Genomic DNA, 24,212 nt, shown 5'->3' with positions numbered 1-24,212 from the left:
CCTTTCGGGCCGCACTGCAATCCTGCAACACTGCTGGTCCATCGGCTCCCCTCTCGTCCGCTCCTCTCCTCTTTCCTCAAGCCTCCAGGACCTCCTTGCCATCCTCACTCCTAGCGGATGACATTGCTTCCTAGTTCGCTGACAGCGGAGAGGCAGTCTGGAGCAAAATTCCACGTGGTTGCCCACTGTCTTTTTTTTTTTTTTTAAGATTTTATTTATTTAATTGACAGAGAGAGAGAGAGAGACAGAGAGAGAGGGAACACAAGCAGGGGGAGTGGGAGAGGGAGAAGCAGGCTTCCCGCCGAGCAGGGAGCCCAATGCGGGGCTCGATCCCAGGACCCTGGGCTCATGACCTGAGCCGAAGGCAGTCGCTTAACCAACTGAGCCACCCAGGCGCCCCCCCCCCCACTGTCTTCTAATCTGTCTGCATCTGCGCCCAGATCACCGATGTCCACCTATCATTATAGGTCGAGAGGTCAGAGTCTTGCTGGTGCTCTGGACCCCACCCCTGCAGTCACTCTCGGAAGTCACCTCAGTCACTTCCCCACTGTCCACTCCTCGATTCTTCCCTTTCTATGGGGAACCCCAGCAGCCCATGAATATGTCAGGCCGTCATTCATCTGAGCCCTGGAAGCGCCAGTCTCTCGGAGGAAGAGGGGGTCTCCAAACAGATACCCATAAACAAATGCCTACAATCCTTCTAGAGCGACAAAGAACAGAAGTGTGAGCTTGAGCATGTTTTCATATTCATCATACCCACTGTCTCATTAGGCTTGCTATCATTTCTTTAGGTTCTAGGCCGTGGCCACTGTACTGCTCTTTCCTGAATAAATTATCCACACAGTGAATCTGACCCCGTTTAGAACCTCCACTTAGGGGTTCACATGGAACCAAATGGCCACCCTCGGACCAAAGTTGCCATCATGGCACTCGGCGCTGGTGCTGTATTTGAAGGACCTCGGTTGATGTCTATAATCATCTGCCCCAAACAAGAGCTTCAGAACTCTTGGGTGATTGATGTCTGTTTCTCTCCACCCAGCCACACGATTCCTTCTCTCCTCCATAAGTAAGAAATTATGTGTAAATCATTAGTTCCTATTTTGATAGAAAATATCAAAATAACTCCTCTGGCTCAAACGTCTTTGAACATCTTGATAGAGCAAATATTTCCCTGAATATGCTAGGAACCACACGGTCTCAGAAGCAACTAATGGAGACAGAGCCTCCAGCAGACAATTTTTATAAAACTGTTTGGTAAAGGTTATTTATTTAGTGGACCCTTTAAAAATCAGGAACAAAGAGAAACAGCAAATTAACTGGACTAAAAAACAAAGCTACAAAGAATGTTTGTTCCCTCGCATCTTATCTGATGTGCATCCAGTCTGGGTTTCGTAGAACTTTTTAGAGTCATCATTCCCTTCACTACAAATTGGGTTTCCCGACAACATTTCTGTTCTGTTCAGAAACTGAAAGAACAAATCACCTCTGTGCTACACACTTTCGCGAAGTATAAAGTACCCTTATAGAAGATGGTAAACATTCAAAAACACAGTTTCATAGATTACAAGATTTCAAATACATGCATCTTATCTTTACCAGAATCAGGACCTGTATCTGTGAAAGCTTCAGATGATCAGGCCCGAATGGCTCTGGGGTCACGGTGGTGAACCTCAGCGTAGACACGCCCAGGTGAAAGATGGTAGAAAAGAGTTAACTTGAGTATAATCCCTGATTCTGGGTTGGCAGAAGGTAAAGTGACACGTTTAATAGATTGCAAAAACATTCTTTCCAACTGATTCTTTCGAAATCCTGTTGAAACAGACACGGTTTTAGCTCGAGCCCTTGAAGTTGACCTTTCCAAAAGTTCTTTTTAATTGATTGTTCTGAAGTTATGTAGACTAGTGAGATACACATGGCTTTCCCTTTAAATAACTCAAGCTGACCTTCCCTTTGAATAAACATATTGGTTGACGTGTCAATTGTCCCCCTTGAACATGGCTTTCAAAGTGGACATTGATGCCAGCCAACAACCAAGAAGCTGTCGCTTCCTTCCTGTGTTAGTGTCAGGTGTGAGATGAGTCTGCAGCTTGTGGCTTTGGCCAAACAGATGTCTGAGTCACAGCGTTCCCTGGCGGAACGGCGCACACGGCCTTACCTTTGGGAATGGTGATGGGACAGCTCAGGTCACAGTCCTGCTGCAACTGATAAAAAGCCACTTCCTGCAGCCGGGCTCGCTCCAGTTCTGAGAGACTCTGGATGGGGACGGATCTCAGCCGCACACTGCGGCCCGACATGCTGTTCCAGGTGAAATCACCCTGCAGAGCAAGGAGAACACATCAGGAGTTACAGAGCTCATCTATGTCTCACAAAGCTCATCCTTCCTCTTAGTCAGTCACAGAGTCAAGCAAACTTCCTCTTTGGGTTCCAAAATTGTCTACCCATCGCTCAAATCAAATCTACTCTCAGCTAACCGTGAATTTTCTCAGTCCGTCGCAAACATCCAAATCTCTAGTATCTGCTGGGACACTTGATCCCATATAATGATTCACACAGAGGCCAAAGAAAGCTATGGGAAAGACATTTTGAGGGTCCTACTGCCTCTCTTCTCTGGGAACGCATGGGAACTTTTTGGTTATGTATCTCAGTAACAGGAAAAACTGCTGCTAGCTGCCGTCACTCACACTAGATCCAGGAGGGCAAACGTACGGACAGCCTACTGTGTGCCGGCGACTGTGCCGAGTCACACCAACAACCTTATGAGGCAGTTACCATTCTTGACCCTATCTTATACAGTTTATCCTTGAATAACACGGGTTTGAACTACATAAGTCTGCTCACTTGTACTTGGATATTTTTGGATACATAGCGTACAGTATTGTAAATGTATTTGCTCTTCCTTATGTTCTTCTTTTTTAAAAAAAAGATTTTATTTATTTCAGAGACAGAGACAGAGTGCAAGCATGCGCGGATGGGGGGAGGGGCAGAGGGAGAAGCAGGCTCCCCGCTGAGCAGGGGGCCCAACTCGGGGCTCGATCCCAGGACCCTGGGATCGTGACCTGAGCTGAAGGCAGACGCTTCACCGACTGAGCCACCCAGGCGCCCCCCCCCTTAGGATTTTCTCAATCACATCTTCTTTTCTCTAGCTTACTTTATTGTAAGAATACAGTCTATAATACATACAATATACAATAACTTTATGTTACTGGTAAGACTTCCAGTCAAGTAGACTATTAGTAGTTAAGTTTTGGGGGAGTCAAAAGTTGAACACAGAGTTTTGACTGCATGGGGGTGTTGGTGCCCCAACTCCCACAATGTTCAAGGGTAAACTGCACAGTATTTAATAATACAGTATATGCTATATGATAATACAATCTAGTATATTTACAACATATAACATATTATTATTAGATATAATACATACTTATGACACATGATTATATGTGTATGATACATTATAGTAATATTATAGTAATATTCAATATATGTAAATATATTATAATACAATGTGGATGAAATTGAGGCTTGCAGAAGTTAAGTAATTTTCCCCAAATCGTAGAACTTAACAAGATTTGGAACCGACCAGAACTCAAGCTAAAAAACATGTGCCCTCGAACTCTATGCTAAATTGTGTAACTGCTAAGTTTCTATTTACGGCACTCTGAGCTATTTTGATCACGAGAGGTACAGAGATACGATCAATAAGAACTATATATAATTGCAGAGACATCCGATGTTCAAATCCTCCACATCAAAGAATCAAAGGCAAGACTCCCCCAACCCCGAGTATGTTCATGTGCACACGTACATCCAGAGAGTGAAGAGCTCTACCCTCCCTGCAGACGGTGAGAACGTGATGCCCCGAGAAATAAGACCCCAGGATCCTCTGAAGCCCGATGTTCCCTAACTAAGGAGGACTTCCTGTGACCCACAGATGTTGGCCACCGCACAAGAGCTCTGAAACATCAAAAAAAAAAGTGCCTTGACCATCAAAAAAAGTTCCAGGAGGAAGGAGTGGTGCTGGCCCCCATGGGCAGTACCCGGGAGCTGCTGTGCATCTGAGGAACCCTTAAGGAACCCCCTAAGACTTCCCCATCCTCACAGCTCACCTCACGGAAGAAAGACAAGAAAGACTGGCCCCAGCAGCTCTTAAAACACCTGCGTTCCCTCTTGGTAGCGAATTCCTGCCTAGAATGTTCATTCCGAGAGTAACTGGCACCCTGTTAATTCTTGGATATTTTTCCCCTTTTATGTGGGGTTGTGTGTATTTATTCATCCATTTAACGGATGGAGACGCTATGCTCTAGCAGGGGCAGACAATCACCTGGGTAAGTAAAGGGTATAGCGTGTTAAATATGGTCATGGCTAGGGATGGACCAAAAAGCAGGGAAGGGGTGTGAGGACATGTGTGTGAGGACAGGACATGGTTTATGTTTTGGAGACAGCGGCCAGGAAAGGCCTCACAGGGAAGGCCACATCTGGGAAGGAGTTAAAGGAAGTGAGGGCTTTTTGTTTGTCTTCACACGTATGAGTCTGTATCCAGTGGATAATGGTGAGAACTAGCAGGAGCCCAGGCAGGGCTGGGGAGCACGATGTGGGGGACAGGCTGGGCAGGGGAGTGAGTGAGCAAATCTAGGCAAAGTGGGTGACTGCCGTCACATTTGGTGAACTGAAAAGAATTCTCCCAGGCCCAGTATATTTTGCATTTTTTTCTTTCTTTTTTCTGGTTTTGGTATAATCGGAAGAAGCCCAAGTTTAGACAGGAGTTGGGGGACTCACGCCTTGGGTGTACCTCTCACTCACACCCTTGAGGCTTAGGGTACTACAAGGTACAGTATTAGTGAATTGTATTTTTTTTCCCTCCCAAACAAAAGTTCCAGATGAGTCGGTGACTTTTAAATACGAAGTTTAGGTTATCTAGGAAAGCCCACTGCTATTTGAAGTGTCAAAATGGAATTACATGCCTATTCATTAAAAAAGCATTTAAGGATGGGATCTCCAATTGGCTCGATTATCTATAGCAGGGGTTGACTATCTTTTTCTGTAAAAGGCCAGACAGTAAATATTTCAGGCTTTGTAGGCCATGTGGTCTCTGTCAAAACTACTCAAATCTGCTTTTGTGGCAGAAAGCAGCCATAGACGATTCATAAATGAATGAGTGTGCCTGTGTTCCAGTGAAATTTCATCTATAAGAACAGGTGGAAGGCTGGATTTGCCCAGCAGCTGTGGTTGGCCAACCTCTGAACCATAGCTTATGACTGAAATAAACCAATCCCTATAAGATACATTTTACTTTTATTTGCTATGTCCTCCTGGTTAATTATTTTTTAAAAAATTTAATGAGCACCTATTACATGCTGAGAACACTACTAGGCTTGGGATTGTCAAAGTGACAGCACAGTCCTTGTCCTTAAGGAGTTAAACTCTAATAAGGAAAAAGCACATATGATCCATCAAACGTAGAGATTGTGACACTGGAAGTCAGTACCAGATGCTACGGGGTGTCGAGGAGAAAAGGTTCGGACATCTGTCTGGGGGATCAAGGAAAGCTTTCTCGAGAAGGTGGTGTTTCAATGGAGACTGGAAGGTTGAATAAGAGGAGCGAAGGTTTGCCCAGTAGAAATGCAACATTGGAAAAAACAGTGGGTGCCCAGGCAAATGAATTTGAGAAAACGAGCTCATTTGGGGAAATTACAGGGTTGGAGGGAGGGAAATAGCGGGAGGTGAAGCCACACAGGAAGTCAAGGCCAGATCCTGGAGGGCTTTTTCTGTGGGCATTGCAAAGTAGATTGGACTTTACTCAGTAGGTGATGGCTAGACATTAAGGAACCTTGAGTGCAAGCGGAGCCTGATCAGATCTACATATGGGAAAGATGACTGGAAACAAATTTTGAAAGAAACTGAGGGAGGGAGCACGTCAAGCATGTAGAGATCAGCAAAGATGCTGGGTTGGGTATGCTGCTGAGTCAAATTTGAACAAGTAGAGAGTAACACTCTCTAAGTGTCTAAGAGAGACACCTAGAACCACATACTACTCTTCTGTGATTTTTTTCAACCATGTAAAACCATTCTTAGCTTGGTGGTACAAAAAACAGCCAGCAAGCTGGATTTGGCCCACTGACTAGAGTTTGCCGATCCCTGATACAAAGAGATTAAGATCTTTTTTCTGTTTTTTTTTTAAAGATTTTACTTATTTATTTGACAGAGACAGCAAGAGAGGGAACACAAGCAGGGGGAGTGGGAGAAGGAGAAGCAGGCTTCCCGCCGAGCAGGGAGCCTGATGCGGGGCTCGATCCCAGGACCCCGGGACCATGACCTGAGCCGAAGGCAGACACCTAACAACTGAGCCACCCAGGCACCCCGATCTATTTGTTTTTTAATGGCATCTTTTCTGTTTTCACATGGTCTTCTCTCGGTACATGTCTGTGTCCTAACTCCTCTGCTTATTTTTTTTAAAAGATTTTATTTATTTAGTTGAGACAGAGAGAGAGAGAGAGAGAGAGCATGCGTGTGCATGAGCAGGGGTTGGGTGGGGGGAGAAGCAGGCTCCCCGCTGAGCAGGGAGCCAGAAGTGGGGCTTGATCCCAGGATTCCAGGATCATGACCCGAGTGGAAGGCAGACACTCAAACCAACTGAGCTACCCAGGTGCCCCGATAAGGCTCTTATAATATCCTGCACATATTTATTTAGCATCTACTACCATGTACCAGAGACCCTGCCCCAGGACCCTGCATCATGAGCTGTATACATGGGCTAGATTCAGGAGGGCAAGAAACTCACCTGGTTTACTCACCTTGATGTTCCCAGTATTCAAGACAGTACCTGGCACTTGTCAACTGAATAAATACCTGTCAATCTATGGACTAAATGAATCAGGTATATCACAAGTTCAATAAGAAATTGGAAACAAACCACCCATGTAATGTTTTATCTATGTGGGAGATGTCTTGTGGATTTGAATAAACTGCTAAGAAAACAGTCTTTTGGGTTCCATCCTGGGCGTGGAGCCTGCTTAAGAGTTTCCCTCTCCCTCCCTCTCTCTCTCTCTCTTTTATTTAAATTCAATTAGTTAACATATGATGTACTCTCTCTCTCTTAAAAAAAAAAAAAAAGAGAGAAACAGTCTTTTGAAACAGAGCCTGTTGATGAGCCAAAAAATGCCAGTATATGAAGGCAGAATATAAACATAGTATCAGACCCGCAGAATAATGAATCCATAACACCCATGCTCACCCATCAGACCTCTCACCAGCAGGAAGACATGAACACAAAGGTCGATACTGCCCCGTGATCCTCATGACAAGCAGCCAGAAGAGTGCCAAAGCCCACCAGCCCAGCCTAGAATGTGCATCTGGCTTTTCCTCAACCCTCAAATTGCGTTCCAGGCCGGCATGTTTCTTTGGTGACTGTTCACCTCATAAACGGATGACTCATTTTAAGGCTCTCTGGCTCTAGTCTTTCGAGTGGTTGCCATAGGATTTTTCTTTCAAGGTTGAGAGTGGATGATTTCAAATTTGTTTCGATATCATAAATGTAAGTGAAGTTGAAACTGACCCAATGTTTCTGGATAGACTAAAGGCCTTGACAATTGTAAAAATATCCTTTAAATCTGGGGTACTATTGGACAGCATTAACAAAGGGTAACAATATGATACAAAAAGATAATAGCACAGTGGTTTCTGAGGGTGATTTTCGCCCCCTCAGGGGACTGCTGGCAATGTCTGGAAACATTTTTGGCTGTCATAAGTCTGGGGAGGGCTTTGCTACTGGCATCTAGTGGGTAAAGGTCAGGGATCTGTTCAACATCCTACAACACACAAGACAGCCCCCCACAATAAGGACATGTCTGGCCCAAAAGGTTCATAGTCCAGAGGCTGAGAAACCCTGGCATAAGCATACGTGAGGTCTGCTGTTAGGCCCAGATTACATAGAATCTCCTTAAAATGATGGTGTCAGGAGCTATTAACAACCATTGATGAGTTTGGTTTAACATTAAATGCATGCACTATGTATTCTTAAGTAGATGGTGCATTATTCTGTCTATTATACATGTATTACTCTGTGTATTATGTAAATAAACAGAATTATGGAAGTTATTTAAAACTAGCATTAAGAAGCACAAACAGCACAAACCAGTTTAAGAGGAACAAACAAACCAGAGAAAGGTCTCGATACAACAGAATCTTGATCAGCTGGAGAACAGTTCACCAAAAGCATTAACTAAAGAGTCTTCCTTCCCACCAGAAGTATACGTCTCCACACTTCGAAGAAAAAAAAAAAAAAAGCAGCAAAAGACAAACTACAAAACCAACAATCTAATATCTGTGATTTATTCTGAAAGGCCATTCTTTTGAGCTAAATTACATCTTTACAAACAGACTTGATTTTCCCATGAAATAAAATTGATTGAAATAATTTTGGTTTTGGTCTATACCACATTGTTTTCTTATGTCCTTGAGACTAGTCTCTAATTGTGGCATTTCTTTAGCCTCATCCAACTGTAAACGTCCCAAGGCCAACGGAGCCAACAAGGAGTGATGCAGGGCTGCTCAAAATATGGCCCGCAGACCCAGGGCAGTGGAATTACCTGGACAGATGATTCTTGTTAAACATGCAGGTTTCTGGGCTCTGAGGCAGGTTTAGGGAATTAGGGTCATCACAAGGAACGGGGCTCCAGCGCCTTCATCATAAACCAGCATCCCCAGATGATTCTTATTTTTGCACAATGAAGGTTGAGACCCACTGGTACAGTGGTGAAGACTTGGGTTCGGATGGAGATGAGCTCTTTGGCAAGATGCAGAACATCCCTGAGCCTCAGTGCCCTCATCAATAAGGTGGAGCAAAGAACAAGCCCACTTGCGGGTTTGCAGTGACCATATGAAACAGTGCAAGGCAATATCTTGGAGAGGGCTTTTTAGCCCCCAGCAAGCCCTGAATACGTGGTAATTAAAGTTACAATATTAATCATCATTCCTCTACATTTGCATCCCCCTTTTAAACCTGGCATGTTTAGGGACACCAAAAACTCTTAAGAAATGTGCATTGAATTCATGAATAAATGCGTCCACTGTGTGTCAGATGCCTTTTCTAGGTGTTTACAAGCTAGCCAGCTGGAATGCGGCTCCACATGGGTGAGGAGCAGAAGAAAAGACCAGATCAGTAAGTTAAGGCCCGAAAAATGGCACGCCATTCAGGTAAACCATACCAGGGGCTAAATTTCTTTTTAACCGTTTTCTACTGTTTGCACAGCCAAGGTTCCCAGATAATCACAGTGTGTTGCTGAAGCATGGCATAAGTTTAAATGCCAGGCTCGCAACCAACATTTCTGAGACTTTATTTATTTTTTATTTGAGAGAGAGAATGAGAGATAGAGAGCACAAGAGGGAAGAGGGTCAGAGGGAGAAGCAGACTCCCCGCTGAGCAGGGAGCCCGATGCGGGACTCGATCCCGGGACTCCAGGATCACGACCTGAGCCGAAGGCAGTCGCTTAACCAACTGAGCCACCCAGGCGCCCGCAACCAACATTTCTGAAAAGGGCTGCCTAGTCCTTTATAACTCCAAAGCAAACACATCACCAATGACAAGGAACTCCCTTCTTCATGAGCTTCCGGGCAAAGCCAACCGTATCTGTGTAGCTGTCACACCGCTGTTTGGACTCTTAAAAGAAGTTATTCCTTGAAGAACTCAACAGAAGAACATTCGCTAATTTTTCTTCTCTTGATTTGTCATCCACTCCTTCTCAAAAGATCTTTAAGAAAATTTAACACCTCAGGGCGCCTGGGGGGCTCAGTCGTTAAGCGTCTGCCTTCGGCTCAGGTCGTGATCCCAGGGTCCTGGGATCGAGCCCCGAGTCTGGCTCCCTGCTGAGTGGGGAGTCTGCTTCTCCCTCTCCCTCTCCCCCTGCCTGTGTTCCCTCTCTCGCTGTGTCTCTCTCTGTCAAATAAATAACTAAAATCTTAAAAAAGAAAAAAGAAAACTTAACACCTCTGTTACATCGGACACAATTTTTATGCTTTATTAATCTATTCTAGTCTGCTTTTTTTTTTTTTTAAAGAAGGAATTTTAGAAAATTCTGAACACTTGGTAGGTGTGGCAGTCCATTTTTACCAACTAGGCTGCTGGGGCTTAAATTCCACTTCTGCCACCTTCCCAAAACCTTGTGGCTTTTAGGAAGCTATTTTCCCTCCTATGTTTTGTTTTCCTACTCCATGACATAGGGGTGATCACCAGCCAGGGGTTGGCAAGCAAGTGCCTGGGAACCAAATCCTGCCTACTGATTGCTTTTGTAAATAAAGGTTTATCGGAGCACAGCCGCACTCATTCACTTAGGTATTGTCTACTGCTGCTTTCATTGGCCCGCAAAGCTGAAAATATTTACTATCTGGCCCTTCACAGAGAAAGTCTGCTGACCCCTGGACCAGACTAAAAGTAAAGGCACATCTATGATTAGGATTTGTCTTTAGGATCAACATTTTCCTCCTCTCCTAAGATTTTCTCTGGGCAACGTCCCAAAGGGCCTGCAAAGAAATCACACAACATAGTAAGAATTGGGGATATTGGAAAGTATGTAAAAGTCAGGGTGATACAAAAGTGGTTATCTGCACATGGCCCGTTCATCTAAATTACTGGTAAACCAAAGAAGTAGAAATGAACGTTGTCGAGCCAGTACTGTGCTAACACCATCCAAGAAAACAAAACGTCACTCACATCTCGTTTCCAATGGAAAGAACCTTTCTGATGGTTAGTATAGAGGGGATACAGCAACATATTGGGAGTCCCCAAAGGCAAAAACATCAGAACAAAAGGCCAATTTCATTTCTGTGCATCCTCAGTTGGATCGTGGACTAGTCTACCCACCACCAATTTAATTCTGAGTTTTAAGTTTCACTTGAATCTTGGATGGAGAGGACGTAATGCAGCCTGCACTGATCCCAGAGTGTGGAAAATGGAAATGTTTGCAAGAATTAGAAATTCTCAGTGACACGGCCAGCAGCTGATGGTTTTGCTTATCTCTCTACATTTTAATTTAGTTCACTGACATTAGAAATGGCAGACCTCCGGGCATGGATTGGACCTTGAAGATACCGCTAGCACTCATGGACAGCTCACTCTCTGCTAGTGAGCGCTCTAAGCCCTTCATTTGTGGTAGCTCCTTTCTTTCTTCCAGCAACTCTCAGGACTGTGTTACCATCATTATTCCCACACTTCAGACGAGGAAACACAGGCACGAGTCTTAAGTAACTCGTCAAGATCACACGCCTAGTAAGTGGCAGAGTTGGGATCCGAAGCCGGGCTGTGGGCTCCAGGATTCAGGCCCCAAACCGCTATATGCATTTCATCACTTCTCATGATAAATCGATCCAAACCCCTACGTTTACAAAGGAAGAAAGCAAGGTCCAAAGAACTTAGCTGGCCCCTACAATAGCAGAGCGGGACCTGGGACATAAAGGGTTGCACTCTGCCTCTTTCCCCCACGAGGTCTTTTCATTATGAGACACAGCCTTATAGCAGGATAAGCCAGTGTTTAAAAATCCAGGAGCTTACGGTTTTCCTCTTTTGTAAAATAGAGCACATTAGATTTTTTTTTAATTAGCCTTATCTAATATCCAAGTTGTTCTCCAAAGCCCTTATTTATCATATCCACAGCAACTAAAATGTCGCACCGAGTTCAAGAAGTCTGGAGGAGAAGATAAGCCACTTTATTCTTTCAGAACTCAAAACGGCCTGTGCCGAAGCTTTTGCAGAAAGCAGCCCAGTTAATGCTGTTCCATGTCATCACGGCATGCTCCTCTCTGCTCCGCTTTGCTCATTTCAAGCTGCTCTAACATTATCAACTGATCTAAAAATAACATTCTCATAAATCTCCCCTGGCACAGACAGTACTTGGGCTGTTGCACATCTCAGACACGGATCAATCTACTTTTCTTCCCAAATCACAAGACAGATGTGTAAGAATCACAGCATTTTAGCACGATCATCTTCTCAAAAAGAAGTATAAGCATAGATATTTATATTGCTTACCCATGAATTATATTCGGCCGGGTCTGTGCTGTCCTAAATTAACCGAGCTAAGCTTGGAGTAGGAACTTGAGTCTGTTTTGTTTGCTTTTTTTTTTTTTAATTATTCTTTTGGTGAAAGATGCAGCCTGCAATGGCAGATTACCACGGGTGTCTGAGAGATGGCCCAGCTCTGCGAGCTGGGACTCCTACGGTACCTTTTGTCTCCAGAGACCTCTGCTACCGTGAATCTTGGGACCAAAAAGGAAAAAAAAAAAAAAAAAGCAATCCTGTCATTGGACCATTGAGAAGTTCCTGTCCCTTCAGAACGAGGCAGGCTGTGTCACTGAGTGAGCGTGCGAGTGAGTCAGTCAGAGTGTGTGTGTGTGTGTGTGTGTGTGTGTGTGCGTGTGAGAGAGAGAGAGAGAGAGAGAGAATGGGGGAGGGAGGGATGAAAAGAATGCAGAGAAATTGAAACTGGATTTCCTGATTTTCATTTTAATAAGACTATTTGGAAGAGATATTCTGGAGTGAGGAAAAGATTCCTCTTAAAAAAAAAAATCCCCTTTTCCACAGGGATCTACGAATGGTAATTGGATTGTAACTGTGCAAACTGTCCTTATTAGGAATCAACCAAAGAATGTTGGAAGCCTCGGGTAAAACCCCTGAGAGCATGATAAAGCACATAGGACGCTTTCTTTGTGTAGGGCCAATTCTCAACTCTTAGATTATATTTTAAAACCACAGGCGTCTTCATTTTTCTAACACTAGGAAAAAAACATTGAAAAAGGAAAAGATTTCATTCTCTTTTATACTGAAGCATAACACATGCTCTGAATTTTATGCTCTTTGTGGAACAATAGTCCTTGAGAAGTTGTTCATTTCCTGAACAGAGGGTGTGGAGAGCAAGAGTGGATGTAATCACGTGGCCATGTTTAAGAGGGTGCAGGTGGGAGTTGGGGGTGGCGGGGAGAAATCCATAAAGAGCAGAAAGAAAAGGAAAGATTTTAAAAACATACCCCGATCGCTAATGACCTTGATCTCCATGTATGCCACATGGCACTGAGGCAAAAAAACAATTCAGAAAGGCATTTTTGTTTTCCAGTTGATACGAAGTTATATTCTCTTGTGGTCTCAAGTGAATTCCAAGTCTCACGGTGATTATAACTGACAAACTGAGAAATGATTTCATGGAACATCTTACTCAAAACTTAGAGATTTGGGTATGCTTTTTTTTACTAGGATTCTGTGAGGCTAATCATCACTTGATATAAGCCACACAAGCTTCTGTTGCTGCTGGTATTTATTTAGCAAGAGAAAGGCATTTAGAAACAATAAAATACATCAGATGGTTTTCTTTACTAGAACAATTACACTCAAAGAGAAATTCTGAGTCAAAATTTACCTGTCACTACATAAACCTTCACTTCCGTCCACTACCCCAAAAACTCCGATGTTGAAAATAGTCATCATTCCAGCAGAGAGTGGCTCATGTAATCTGGATACTTGCCAATGGAATTTAGACCCTCATTTAAATGTATTTCATATAATATTTCACATGCAATTGATAAACATGCAATTCATTTGTCATTGCCAGGCAGGTGATCTTTTAGGTTGTGAATACGTGAAAACAACATGTAGCTCTCATTGTGAGCTTTCTAAGTGCTCACAATGCTTTTTTGAAGCATTTTATGGGTGTTGATTCATTAACTGCTAAAAGAATTATAACGAGTGGGTTATATTACATCCCGTGTTACAGATGAGGAAACAGAAGTTCAGGGAGGTTAAGTAACTTGCCCAAAGATTCGAAGCTTGTAAGTATTGCACCTGTGATCCCAGCCACTATGAGGCTTACAAATTAACTGGATGGCAAAGCCACAGTCCACAGCCCACACCAGTCAGGGCCATGTCATAAGCATCTAATGAGAAATAGACACAGAAACTGAATAAGAATGATTACCTAAGACTGGAGTGGCCTGTTAAGTCAATTATGTAATGGTCAGGTCAACAAATGTTTCATAAGAAAGTGACCACTTATTTAAGTGAACAATGTCAAATAATCTCAAGAGACAACGTCTTGGGAAATTCCTAGTCTAAGAGTGGAATCAAGTAAGTCTGGTCTGGAGAGGAAATTCAGAAATAACGGAGAAGTCGTGTATCTCTGGCATTCTTTGGAAAAACGCAGTCAAGCCAGAAAAACGAAGGGTTAAGATAAAGAATCTTCTTTTAATTAAATATCAGCTCTTTAAGTAGAACCCATAAGATGCCAAAAAGTCACCCCAACGACCTTAGAAATAAATATCGGGAAGCAATGGAAAGGTGCAATCCACGGAGGAGCTTGCTAACCAGAAATGCCTAGAATACAACAGCGATCCTTTATCCATTTGACTCTCCGTTAGGCAAGGGCGCCATGCAACAGCCTACCGCTTCAGAATCTATGCCCTTAAGTATTCACTCCACCTTCGTCTTTGGCTCTTCTTCTGGATTATTTCTGTGTAAGCCATCAGGGACATTTTGCACATTCAGGGCAAAAATATTACAGAACCACTCTGTGGTTCAAACTCTTGGGGTGAGTACATTCCCAATGACAACACTCTTTTGCTTAAAACCCTTTGACTGTCTTCTCTATGGTTCCAGGACAAAGCCCACATTCCTTAACACGGCATCATCCACTGCCCTGTGTGTTGGTTTAAATGGAGTAAAATCAAGCAGTCACTGCGTAAGAAAAATGATAATAACAGAAATGTATTGAGCAGGTATTGAGCAGGTATTAAGTACTACGCAGTGTACATGGGTCATGCGTTTACTCCCTTCCAGAACTCTATGATACAGAGCAGGGGACAGAGGCACAGAAACAGAGGAAAAGGCTGATGGGCTGCTCACAGATTCTTTCACTCTTTCCTAGCTTCCTCCGCAGGTAGCAGCAGTCGTATGACTAAGCCCTAGCCGACGACTGTGGGAGAAAGCGATAAGCTTCACTTCTGGCCCATGAAAGCCTGGAGACAACAGTTCTCAGAGCTCCATGAGGCAGTCTCAGGCAGAAACCACACTTCCCGTTGGTGTCCTAGCGTCCTCTGCCCTTCAGTCCCTGCTGGCCCTGTGGTTTGCTTGAAGCAATCGAATGTGGCAGAAATGATGCTGAGGTTATTGTGGACCTAAGACCTAAGAGGGCCTGGCTAATTCTGCTTCTGCATCCTTGGGACCCTCCCACAACCATGTCCTAAGTGTCGCTACTATGCTGGAGAGACCATGTGGAGAGAGACTGTAAAGCTCAGCTGTCCCAACGTTTCCGTGAAATCCAGCCTCCAGCCAACCTCCCGGTTGAGCAAAGCCTCCTGAGCGACCACTGTCAAGGCCAGCAGAAAGGCAGAGCTGAGCCCAGCTCCGACCACAGAACCACGAGCAAATAAAATGGTCGTTGTTTTAAGCACCAAAGTTTGGGGCAGTGTGTGATGCAACCACAGATAACCAAATCAACATCTTCCTGTGGTGAACAGAGCAGAGCCCGGGTCCTTGAACCCGTGTTTGAAGCATAGCCATCCCGGCAGCTGTGGACACCGGGACAACCTGAGGGACGGAGACACTTGCACAGTGGGATTTGGGGATGTATGTCATGTAGCAGCTAACCTGACCTTCCTGAACCTACAGCATCTGACTCTGGAGTCCTAGACCCTGCAACCTCTCCCATACGTCTCCCCACCGAACTGCCTAACAGCTCATTCCTTGACTTTCTACATTTTTACGTGGAAAGAAAGTAGCTGGTCAGCTGGATGATAAAATAAAAGCTAATCTTTATAAATCATTTTGCAGATTATGTAGAAAGTCTTTTATGAGCAAGCAGATAAATGTATGTCTAACGGCATCCTTCAGTTTTCAATATACAGTCAATATTCAGAAACAGGTGATGCTTTTATCTTTCAGAAATACAACTCCATCTGATAAAATGGCGTAATGAAATTTCATTTAGATTACATTCATTACTGATAAATTGGTCCAATTAATCTCTTTTGACCAATACCATAGAATTGGCACTTAAGGCCTTCATGTTTTCTGATTATACATTAAAAATGCAAATTGTGAAGGACATTTTAGTCCTGCTGCTACCTTAAAGCACACAATGAAAATGTGGTATCTTTTAGTTTAATTATCTATCAGACCCTACCTTTGGATTGATCAGAATTTGCGGAGGTGGGGTGTCAAGTACAAGCACGGGAGGAGGACTCTGCATTCTCTTGCTCCTGTCATTTGCTTCTTAAACCGTAGCTCTCTCTCTGTCCTATCCTGCCCCCGGCACTTGACCTTGGTCTAATCTCTAGCAACCTCCTGCTACTACTGTGACCCATTTGCAGGGAGAGTGAATTTTAGATCCTTCAGATCTAAAAACCTACCATCAAAGCAAAGTATTAGGTAACTGGGAAGTTACTGACGGCCACAGATCCAAAATAGTCAAAACCATAATAAAAAACATCTAACAGTTAGTGCTCACTGCCTCCATGGATACTTGCTATATAGTCTAGGAGGCAGATATTAGGATTCGCCCCGTTTTGCAGATGAGAAAACGGAGACAAAGGGAACTTAAATAACCCGAACGGCTAGGGAGTAAGGAGTTCAAACCTAGGTGGTCTGTTTCTAAATGCAACGGGTTTAACCCTTAGGCTACATCCCCGGCGAGCCAGTGACCTTCCCCCCCCCCCATGAATTCCTTATGGACTGAGTGTCCAAAGGAAAAAAAAAAAAGAAGAAGAAAAGCTGTTGAGGCAACTGCCTCCAGAAGCAAGGGGAGGGACTGGGGGTTTGTTTTCAGGAAAGAGGAGCAGGCATTTTAGAAAACTTCCGGAGTGCCGTATCCTTTGCCAGTAGGAATACACACCCTACATTTTGGGGCAGAGGTGTAACACGAGGAAAGGGGCGTTTGAGGAAAGGTGAATGAGGCAGAGTGGTGCAGAACAGCTAGGAAGGGGCTAGTGAGAGTGAGCAAACCTGGAGGTCTACAGTGTGAGCGGAAAATGGAGGCCCCACGCACGACATCGACTGACAAAACGAGGCTTCCGGCAGCCATAACACAGGCACCCCTTAGGGAGGCTTTCTTTAGGAGAGTCCCTCAATTTTTCCAAGAAATGTGGATCCCCAGGGAGGCAGGTCCAGTATTGTACTGGGAGAAATGCCTTCGGGGGGACAGTGAGAAATCCGCGTGTCATTTTATGTGTCGGGGAGGGTAGACCTAGAAAAGAGCATCCTCTTCCCCTTCTCACAGAGACGCACGGACATGACGTCACTGGCTTTCGTACGCCTCAGAGAGCGGCCCTTCTTCTGCAGGCTGCTCCTTCTACCCACATTGCAAGGAAAGCTGAGTTCTAAGAATGAATGCTGCAGGTTTCACCCAAAAAAGGGCACTCAGCTGAGAGGACACTCGTTTTGGGGATGATGTCACAGGGAGGCTCCGCAGAGCAGGTCATTTATTCAGACCTGGGCGGATCCACTGCTCACCAAACAAGGAATGCATCTGGGGAACAAGATTATCTACAAGATACAGGGATGCTGAAGTAATGTTCTCCCAAACCGGAGAACTCAATCCCCCATCAGATGTTTCTAAATCAGCAGGAAATAAAGCAAGCCTTAAGGAGAGATGACTATCCTGGGGCGCCTGGGTGGCTCAGTCGGTTAAGCGTCTGCCTTCGGCTCAGGTCGTGATCCCAGGGTCCTGGGATGGAGCCCCGCATGCGGGCTCCCTGCTCTGCGGGGAGTCTGCTCCTCCCTCTCCTTCTGTGCTCTCCCTCTCTCTCTCTCTCTTTCAAATAAATAAATAAAATCTTTAAAAAAAAAAAAAGGAGAGATGACTATCCTATTTAGGAGAGGGAAATCTCTACACTGGAAACTCGTGGGCAAAACAAAATAGGCAACAACAACAGCACATACCAAAGTGAATTCCGTTCTGGTTTCTCATTTCAATGCTACAATTGACAACTTTTTCTTTCATCAGTTGCACCTAACACCCCGCAAAGTCTCCTCTCACTGAGGGTTTTCTCTAACAGGAAAGGAAAACAACTTCGTACAGATTACGTTAGACTTAATAAACTCATTACCTGAATGAGTTAGTTTCGAGTATCATCAAGTGTATGAACATCGGTCACCCCTGACCTGGGCCCAAAATGTGAGCTGTGGCTGATCAGCCTCTCAGTTTCAGTTTAAAATAACTCATCTTCTTAAACTCGCTCAATAAGTAGTTCAAAATCAGCACGAATTGCTGTAATTCCTCAGCCTGAATGGGAAAAAGCAACTTACACATTTCAGCCAAAGGCTGGTGGTTAACTCATCTAACTAAACCTTGAGTTGTTGAGCAAATGAGCAAGCAAGCTATTTTAAATAAAAATATATGCATCCGCATTGCTAGACAGCCAAAAGAGTCCAGCTTTAATAATATTCTTGGAATATTTGCTTCAAAAGCAAAATTATTTCCAGTGCAAGTGGCAACAAATGTGAGAACAAACTCTGTAAGGACCTACAGTTCTCTAACCTGGTTGTACATTAGAATTACTTGGTGCATACCTCAATTAAAAGAGAAAAGAAAAAGAAAAAGAAAAAGAAAAGCATTACTTGGTGTGGTTTTCAAAAAATGCCCATGCCCACACACCCCTCCAGACCAGCGAGGTCCAACAGATCTTTCCATGATGAATGGAAAATTTTTGTTTGTACTGCCTAATATGGTGGCCACTGGCGACCCGCGGCTGATGAGCACTTGAGATGTGGCTAGTGGAATGGAATCATTTAATTTTTAGTTTTCTTAAGTCTTCATTGATTTAAATGTAAATAGCCACAGTGGCTAGTGGCTACTGTACTGGACAGCACAGGTATAGAGCAAAACAGCTAGGATCTTTAGTGTTGGGGCTCGGGCTTTGGTAGGTTTACAAAGCTCTCTGGGGGATTCTAGTGAGCAGTCCAAGATGAGAACCACTGCAATGGCCTGGGATTAAGGAAACCAGCATGGTGGCAAATTCCTTGCTCTTTTTCCTTTCCTTTTTTCTCCAAATTCCACGAAGCATTTGCCACGGACCTTTGCCGCTCTCCCTCCTGCTTCCACACCTCCCCTCTCGAACCCTCCATACTTCCCCGTGATACGTGCTCTCTCTCTATATTCCTTCATCCACTGACCCTGCCAGATTTCTCTGACACCAAGGGCAGATTCTTACCCTTTTCCCTTCTAATATAAATAATCCCTAATAATACTATCGATTGGGAATTAAATCCCCCAACTTGTGCACCCATAATTTAAAACTGTTTTTCCTTTGTTCAAGTTTGATCCAGATGCCACTTTCTACGATTTCCACCACGGATGCCACAGGGAATATTTCTAATGGTCGTGCGGTTTGGGGGCAGTGTGATAAGCAGGTCTCATGTGCTCATTTGCAGCTGTGTCCTTCCAACGGGACACGGTGTTACAGCACCGCGGCCGCACGGAGGGCTCTGTGGTCTGACTGCCTTAAAGTCCAGCTCGGCCCACAACTAGCCACGTGGGTATCTAACCATTCCCAACCTCAGTTACCTGCTCCGGGAAGTGCAGATAAAGAAGGGTCCTGTGGGGAAGGTGGAGCAATGCATGTCATTTGCATGATGAATGAGACACGGGCGACACACCCACTGTCCCTACAGCCAGATTTGGAATCCTCACCCCCCGCCCCCCCCCCCCCCCCCCGCAACACACACCCAATTTTGTGGTGAGTAAAACAAATAGCAGGGCAAACTTTTCCGGAGGAAGTCGTGGAATTCCTAAAAGCATCCTCTAAGCACATGATTAATTAACGTGGCAATATGAAGACCATTTAGAAAGTGGTTAACGAGGAAAAAAAGAATATGCTAATGTGATTTTTAAAAAATATTCAACTTATTTATTTTAACGAGTCTTCATTTTTATTGACTCATTACCAGTTAATATTTTTTTAAAGATTTTATTTATTTATCTGACAGGGAGAGACACAGTGAGAGAGGGAACACAAGCAGGGGGAGTGGGAGAGAAGCAGGCTTCTCACGAAGCAGGGAGCCCGATGCGGGGCTCGATCCCAGGACCCTGGGCTCATGACCTGAGCTGAAGGCAGACGCTTAATGACTGAGCCACCCAGGCGCCCCTCACTACCAGTTAATATTAATGGAACAAGGAAGGGTGTGCTAATACACATCACCTTATTCATAAAAATGGTAAGACTCAGAATTCCAGAGTTCAGTGATAGCAACAGGAAGAGCATACTGTACAATTTTCAGGCACATAACACCTCGCCGACCTTTCCATAAATCGAAACGGCCGTAGCCTGACATGTCCCAATGTTGTTTTCACTCACAAGCAGCACTGATTCATGTTCACATTTTCCACACTGAGTTCTGCTGCCTTCTTCCTTATTAAATATCCATCTATGGGTAGAACAACTTTTTAATGTTAAAAAATACAAAATTACAGACCATTAGCACCATGAGAGTTTGGAGTCAACACAACTATTAATTTGGTAGCCTTGCTCATCGGTGACTCGCCGCACAGATAAGCTAAGCTGGGGGCTATGCTCCACCCTCAGGGGATTTAGATATGTGAGGAATAACTAACATTTCTTATGGATGTACAGACGTAGGCATCATTATTTCTAGCCCTAATCACGTACTCCCTGCTTTAATTGTTAAATAACTTTATGAGGTAAGGTCTATTGATATGTACCCATCTCACAGATGAGGAAAAATCAAGGGCCAGGAGGTTAAATAACTCGCCCAAGGCAACAGAATGCAAGTGACAGAGCTGGGATTCCCAAAATGGTAGGCCTTAACCCCAGGGTTTGGGGTCTTAACCATCACCCTACGCTACCTGCCTGTGAGTCCCGTACCTTTCTCTCAAGGACTGGCAAGGCATGACTCATCAGAATGAAATCCTCTCTCATTTCGTTTTCCTACAAAGTCAAATTCCAAAGTCTGTAAATTATCTACTATGAGTAATATTACTTCTAACACATTGAGTGAGGCATGACTTGACCTTGAGATGCCAACTGCTGATCTACAGCAGGGAGGGACAAAGTCCAGCCCCAGCCATATCCAGCCTCCCGCCTGTTTTTATAAACTAGAGCCCAGGCAGGCCCATTTATTTCCATTTTGTGTGGGGCTGTGTCCTGATACAAGGGCAGAGTTGAGAGGTTGCACTAGAGATGTATGACTCCCAATGCCTATAATTATGATCTGGCCCTTTACAGAAAAAGTTTGCTGACCTCGTCCTCGACCCACTGAAAAATCACCGGACCAGTAGTACGGGAAATGATGGAGTTTCCTAGGGCGTTTCACTGTTTCCAACAGCAAGGGAACGGCCTCTTTTTACAACGATCATTACAACATAAACATAAGTATGTACGAGCAGATGGGTCGATAGAGATCGCTCAACAGCTTATTTTTCCTACATGTTTCTTTTAAGGATCCAAATGGCCTAGATGCTTAAGATGTGTAGGGAATCACTTGTGATGTCTCACAGAGAGAAGCAAGAGGAGGACTGGGAATGTTTAAATGTCACTTATTTTTCCAGAAAACTCTAACTTCCTATGATACCTCCCTTCTAATCATCACACTCACCCCCCCCCCACGTTTCAGCTATTTTCTTGATTCTGATTTAAACATCAATTCTCTGCATTTGTGCCTTTTCTCCCTCGCTGGACTGTACATTCTGGAAGGATAGACACAGCACTTAGAAGAAATAGCACTTGAGCTTTGTGCTTTTGCGTATCTGTTGGTTGAAAGAAAGCTCTTGGGAAAGAACACTTCTGCGTCTATACAGAAAACTATTTGTGTCTATTAGCATGGAAATAAGACCAGCGGGTAATATTTATATTTAGGACGTTTGTTCTAAAAGTAGTTAAAATCACTTCCAGTAAAAATGAAAAAAAATCTTGCTTCCTGGCTTTTACTATCAAGTGTCAAACCATGTAAGAGGGACATGTGAACAGAGAGAAACTAATTTGCAGAATGACACAAAATGCCAGGTATGACATAAAAACGAACCATCTGAACTTACTGGAACAGATCTTGAGTTTTTAGTTGCCATGTTTCAGACTTCTTTTCTGGAAATGTTTTCTTCTAAATATACTACTTTTAAAAATGATAAAAAGTGTTTCACTGACCTGGCTAAACGTTTTTTTGCATAAGGAAAATAATGCTTCCTTTGAGCGATGAAACATACAGGAACTGAAGTTTTTCAAAAATAAATATAGTAATATATGATGGGGGCTTGGAGAGTTGTAATTAATGGGTGCATTTTTAATGGACTTTATTTTTTAGGGCAGTTTCAGTTTCACAGCAAACCTGAGTAGAAGGTACAGGTATTTCCCGAATATTCCTTGCCCCACACATGCACGGCCTCCCCCACTATCAACATCCTCCCCCGAGGGGACATTTGTACAACTGATGAGCCTACACTGACACGTCATCATCACCCAGAGTCCACAGTTTACATTAGGGTTCACTCTTGGTGTTGCATGTTCTATCGGTCTGGAGAAAAGTATAATGCCATGTATTTATAATCATAGTATCATACAGAGTATTTTCACTGCCCTAAAAATCCTCTGCGCTCTACCTACTCATCCCGCTCTCCCTTCTAACCCCTGGCAACCACTGATCTTTTTATGGTCTCCATAGTTTTGCCTTTTCCAGAATGTCAGGTAGTTGGAATCACATAGTATGCAGCCTTTTCAGACTGGCCTCTTTCCCTTAGTAATGTGCATTGAAGGTTCTCCCATGTTTTTTCATGGCTTGATAGCTCATTTCTTTTTAGCACCAAATAATATTCCACTGTCTGGATGTGCCACAGTTTATTTATCCATTCACCTACTGAAGGACATCCCGGTTGCTTCCAGGTTTTGGCCATGATGAATAAACATCCACATGCAGGTTTTTGTGTGGACATAAGTTTTCAGTTCCTTTGGGTAAATACCAAGGAGCGTAATTGCTGGATAGTCTGATAAGAGTATCTTCAGTTTTGTGGAAATTGCCAAACTGTCTTCCAAAGTGGCTGCGCCAGTTTGTATGCTCACCAGCAATGTACCAGAGATCCTGTTGCTCCATATCCTCACCAGCACTTGGTGTCATCAGTGTTCCAGGTTTGGGCCATTATAGTAGGTGTGTAGTGGTATCTCGCTGTTGTTTTAACTTGCATTTCCATGATCACATATGACTTTCCATGTGCTTATTTGGCATCTGTATATCTTCTTTGGTGAGGTCTGTTAAAGTATTTGGCCCATATTTTATCTTGTTGGTTTTCTTATTGAGAGTTTTAAGAGTTCTTTGTATATTTTGGACAATAGTTCTTTATCAGATATGTATTTTGTGAGTATTTTCTCCCTGTCTGTGACTTGTCTTCTTATTCTTTTGACATTGCCTTTCAGTGAGCAGAAGATTTTAGTTTTAGTAAAGTCCAGCTTATCAATTACTTATTTCATGGACTGTGCATTTGGTTTTGTTATCTAGAAAGTTATCACCATACCCAAGGTCATCTGGGTTTTCTCCTGTGTTACATTCCAGGAGTTTTATAGTTTTGCATTTTACATTTAGGTCTGTGATCCATTTTAAGTTAATTTTTGTGAAGGGTACAAGGTTTATGTCATGATTTTTTCTTTTTTTTCGGTATGTGGACGTCCAGTTGTTCCAGCACCACTTGTTGGAAAGACTATCTTTGCTCCATTGTATTGCCTTTGTTCCTTTGCCAAAGATCAGTGACTATATTTATGTGGGTCTATTTCTGGGCTTTCTATTCTGTTCCATTGATCTATTTGTCTATTCTCCTGCCAATACCACATTGTCTTGATGCCTGCCATTTTATACTAAGTCTTGAAGTCAGGCAGTGTCAGTTCTCCCAACTATATTTTTCTCCTTCAATATTGTGCTGGCTATTCCGGGTCTTTTGCCTCCTCATATAAACTTTTAGAGTCACTTTGCCAATATCCATAAAATAGCTTGCAGGGATTTTGATTGGAATTGCCTTGACTCTATAGATCAAGTTGAGAAGAACCGACATCTTGACAATATTGAATCTTCCTATCCATGAACATGGGATATCTCTCCATTAATTTAGCTCTTTGTTTTTATTCATCAGAGTTTTGTGGTTTTCCTCATATAGATGTACATAATTTTGTTAAATTTTTGCCTAAGTATTTCATTTTCAGGGGTGCCAATGTAAATGGTATCGTGGTTTTAATTTCAAACTCTATTT

The 24,212-nt window shown here is 43.5% G+C and overlaps 1 protein-coding gene across 2 annotated transcripts in view; it reads right to left on the bottom strand.

Moving 5' to 3' along the window:
• The window catches only part of ARHGAP6 (Rho GTPase activating protein 6), a 474,477-nt gene that overhangs the window by 73,564 nt on the left and 376,701 nt on the right, over nucleotides 1-24,212 (bottom strand). For both annotated transcript variants that reach the window (XM_028115045.2, XM_088028877.1), the window contains exon 2: nucleotides 2,156-2,315. In XM_028115045.2, the coding sequence (XP_027970846.1) occupies nucleotides 2,156-2,315 (160 nt within the window). The remainder of the gene's footprint in view (nucleotides 1-2,155; nucleotides 2,316-24,212) is intronic.

The sequence above is a fragment of the Eumetopias jubatus genome, unplaced genomic scaffold (genome assembly GCF_037043125.1).
Source record: "Eumetopias jubatus isolate StellerSeaLion01/CBP00866 unplaced genomic scaffold, mEumJub1_p1.0 scaffold_11, whole genome shotgun sequence".
In the NCBI taxonomy this organism is placed as follows: domain Eukaryota; kingdom Metazoa; phylum Chordata; class Mammalia; order Carnivora; family Otariidae; genus Eumetopias; species Eumetopias jubatus.
This window is presented reverse-complemented; position numbering and strand designations above follow the sequence as displayed.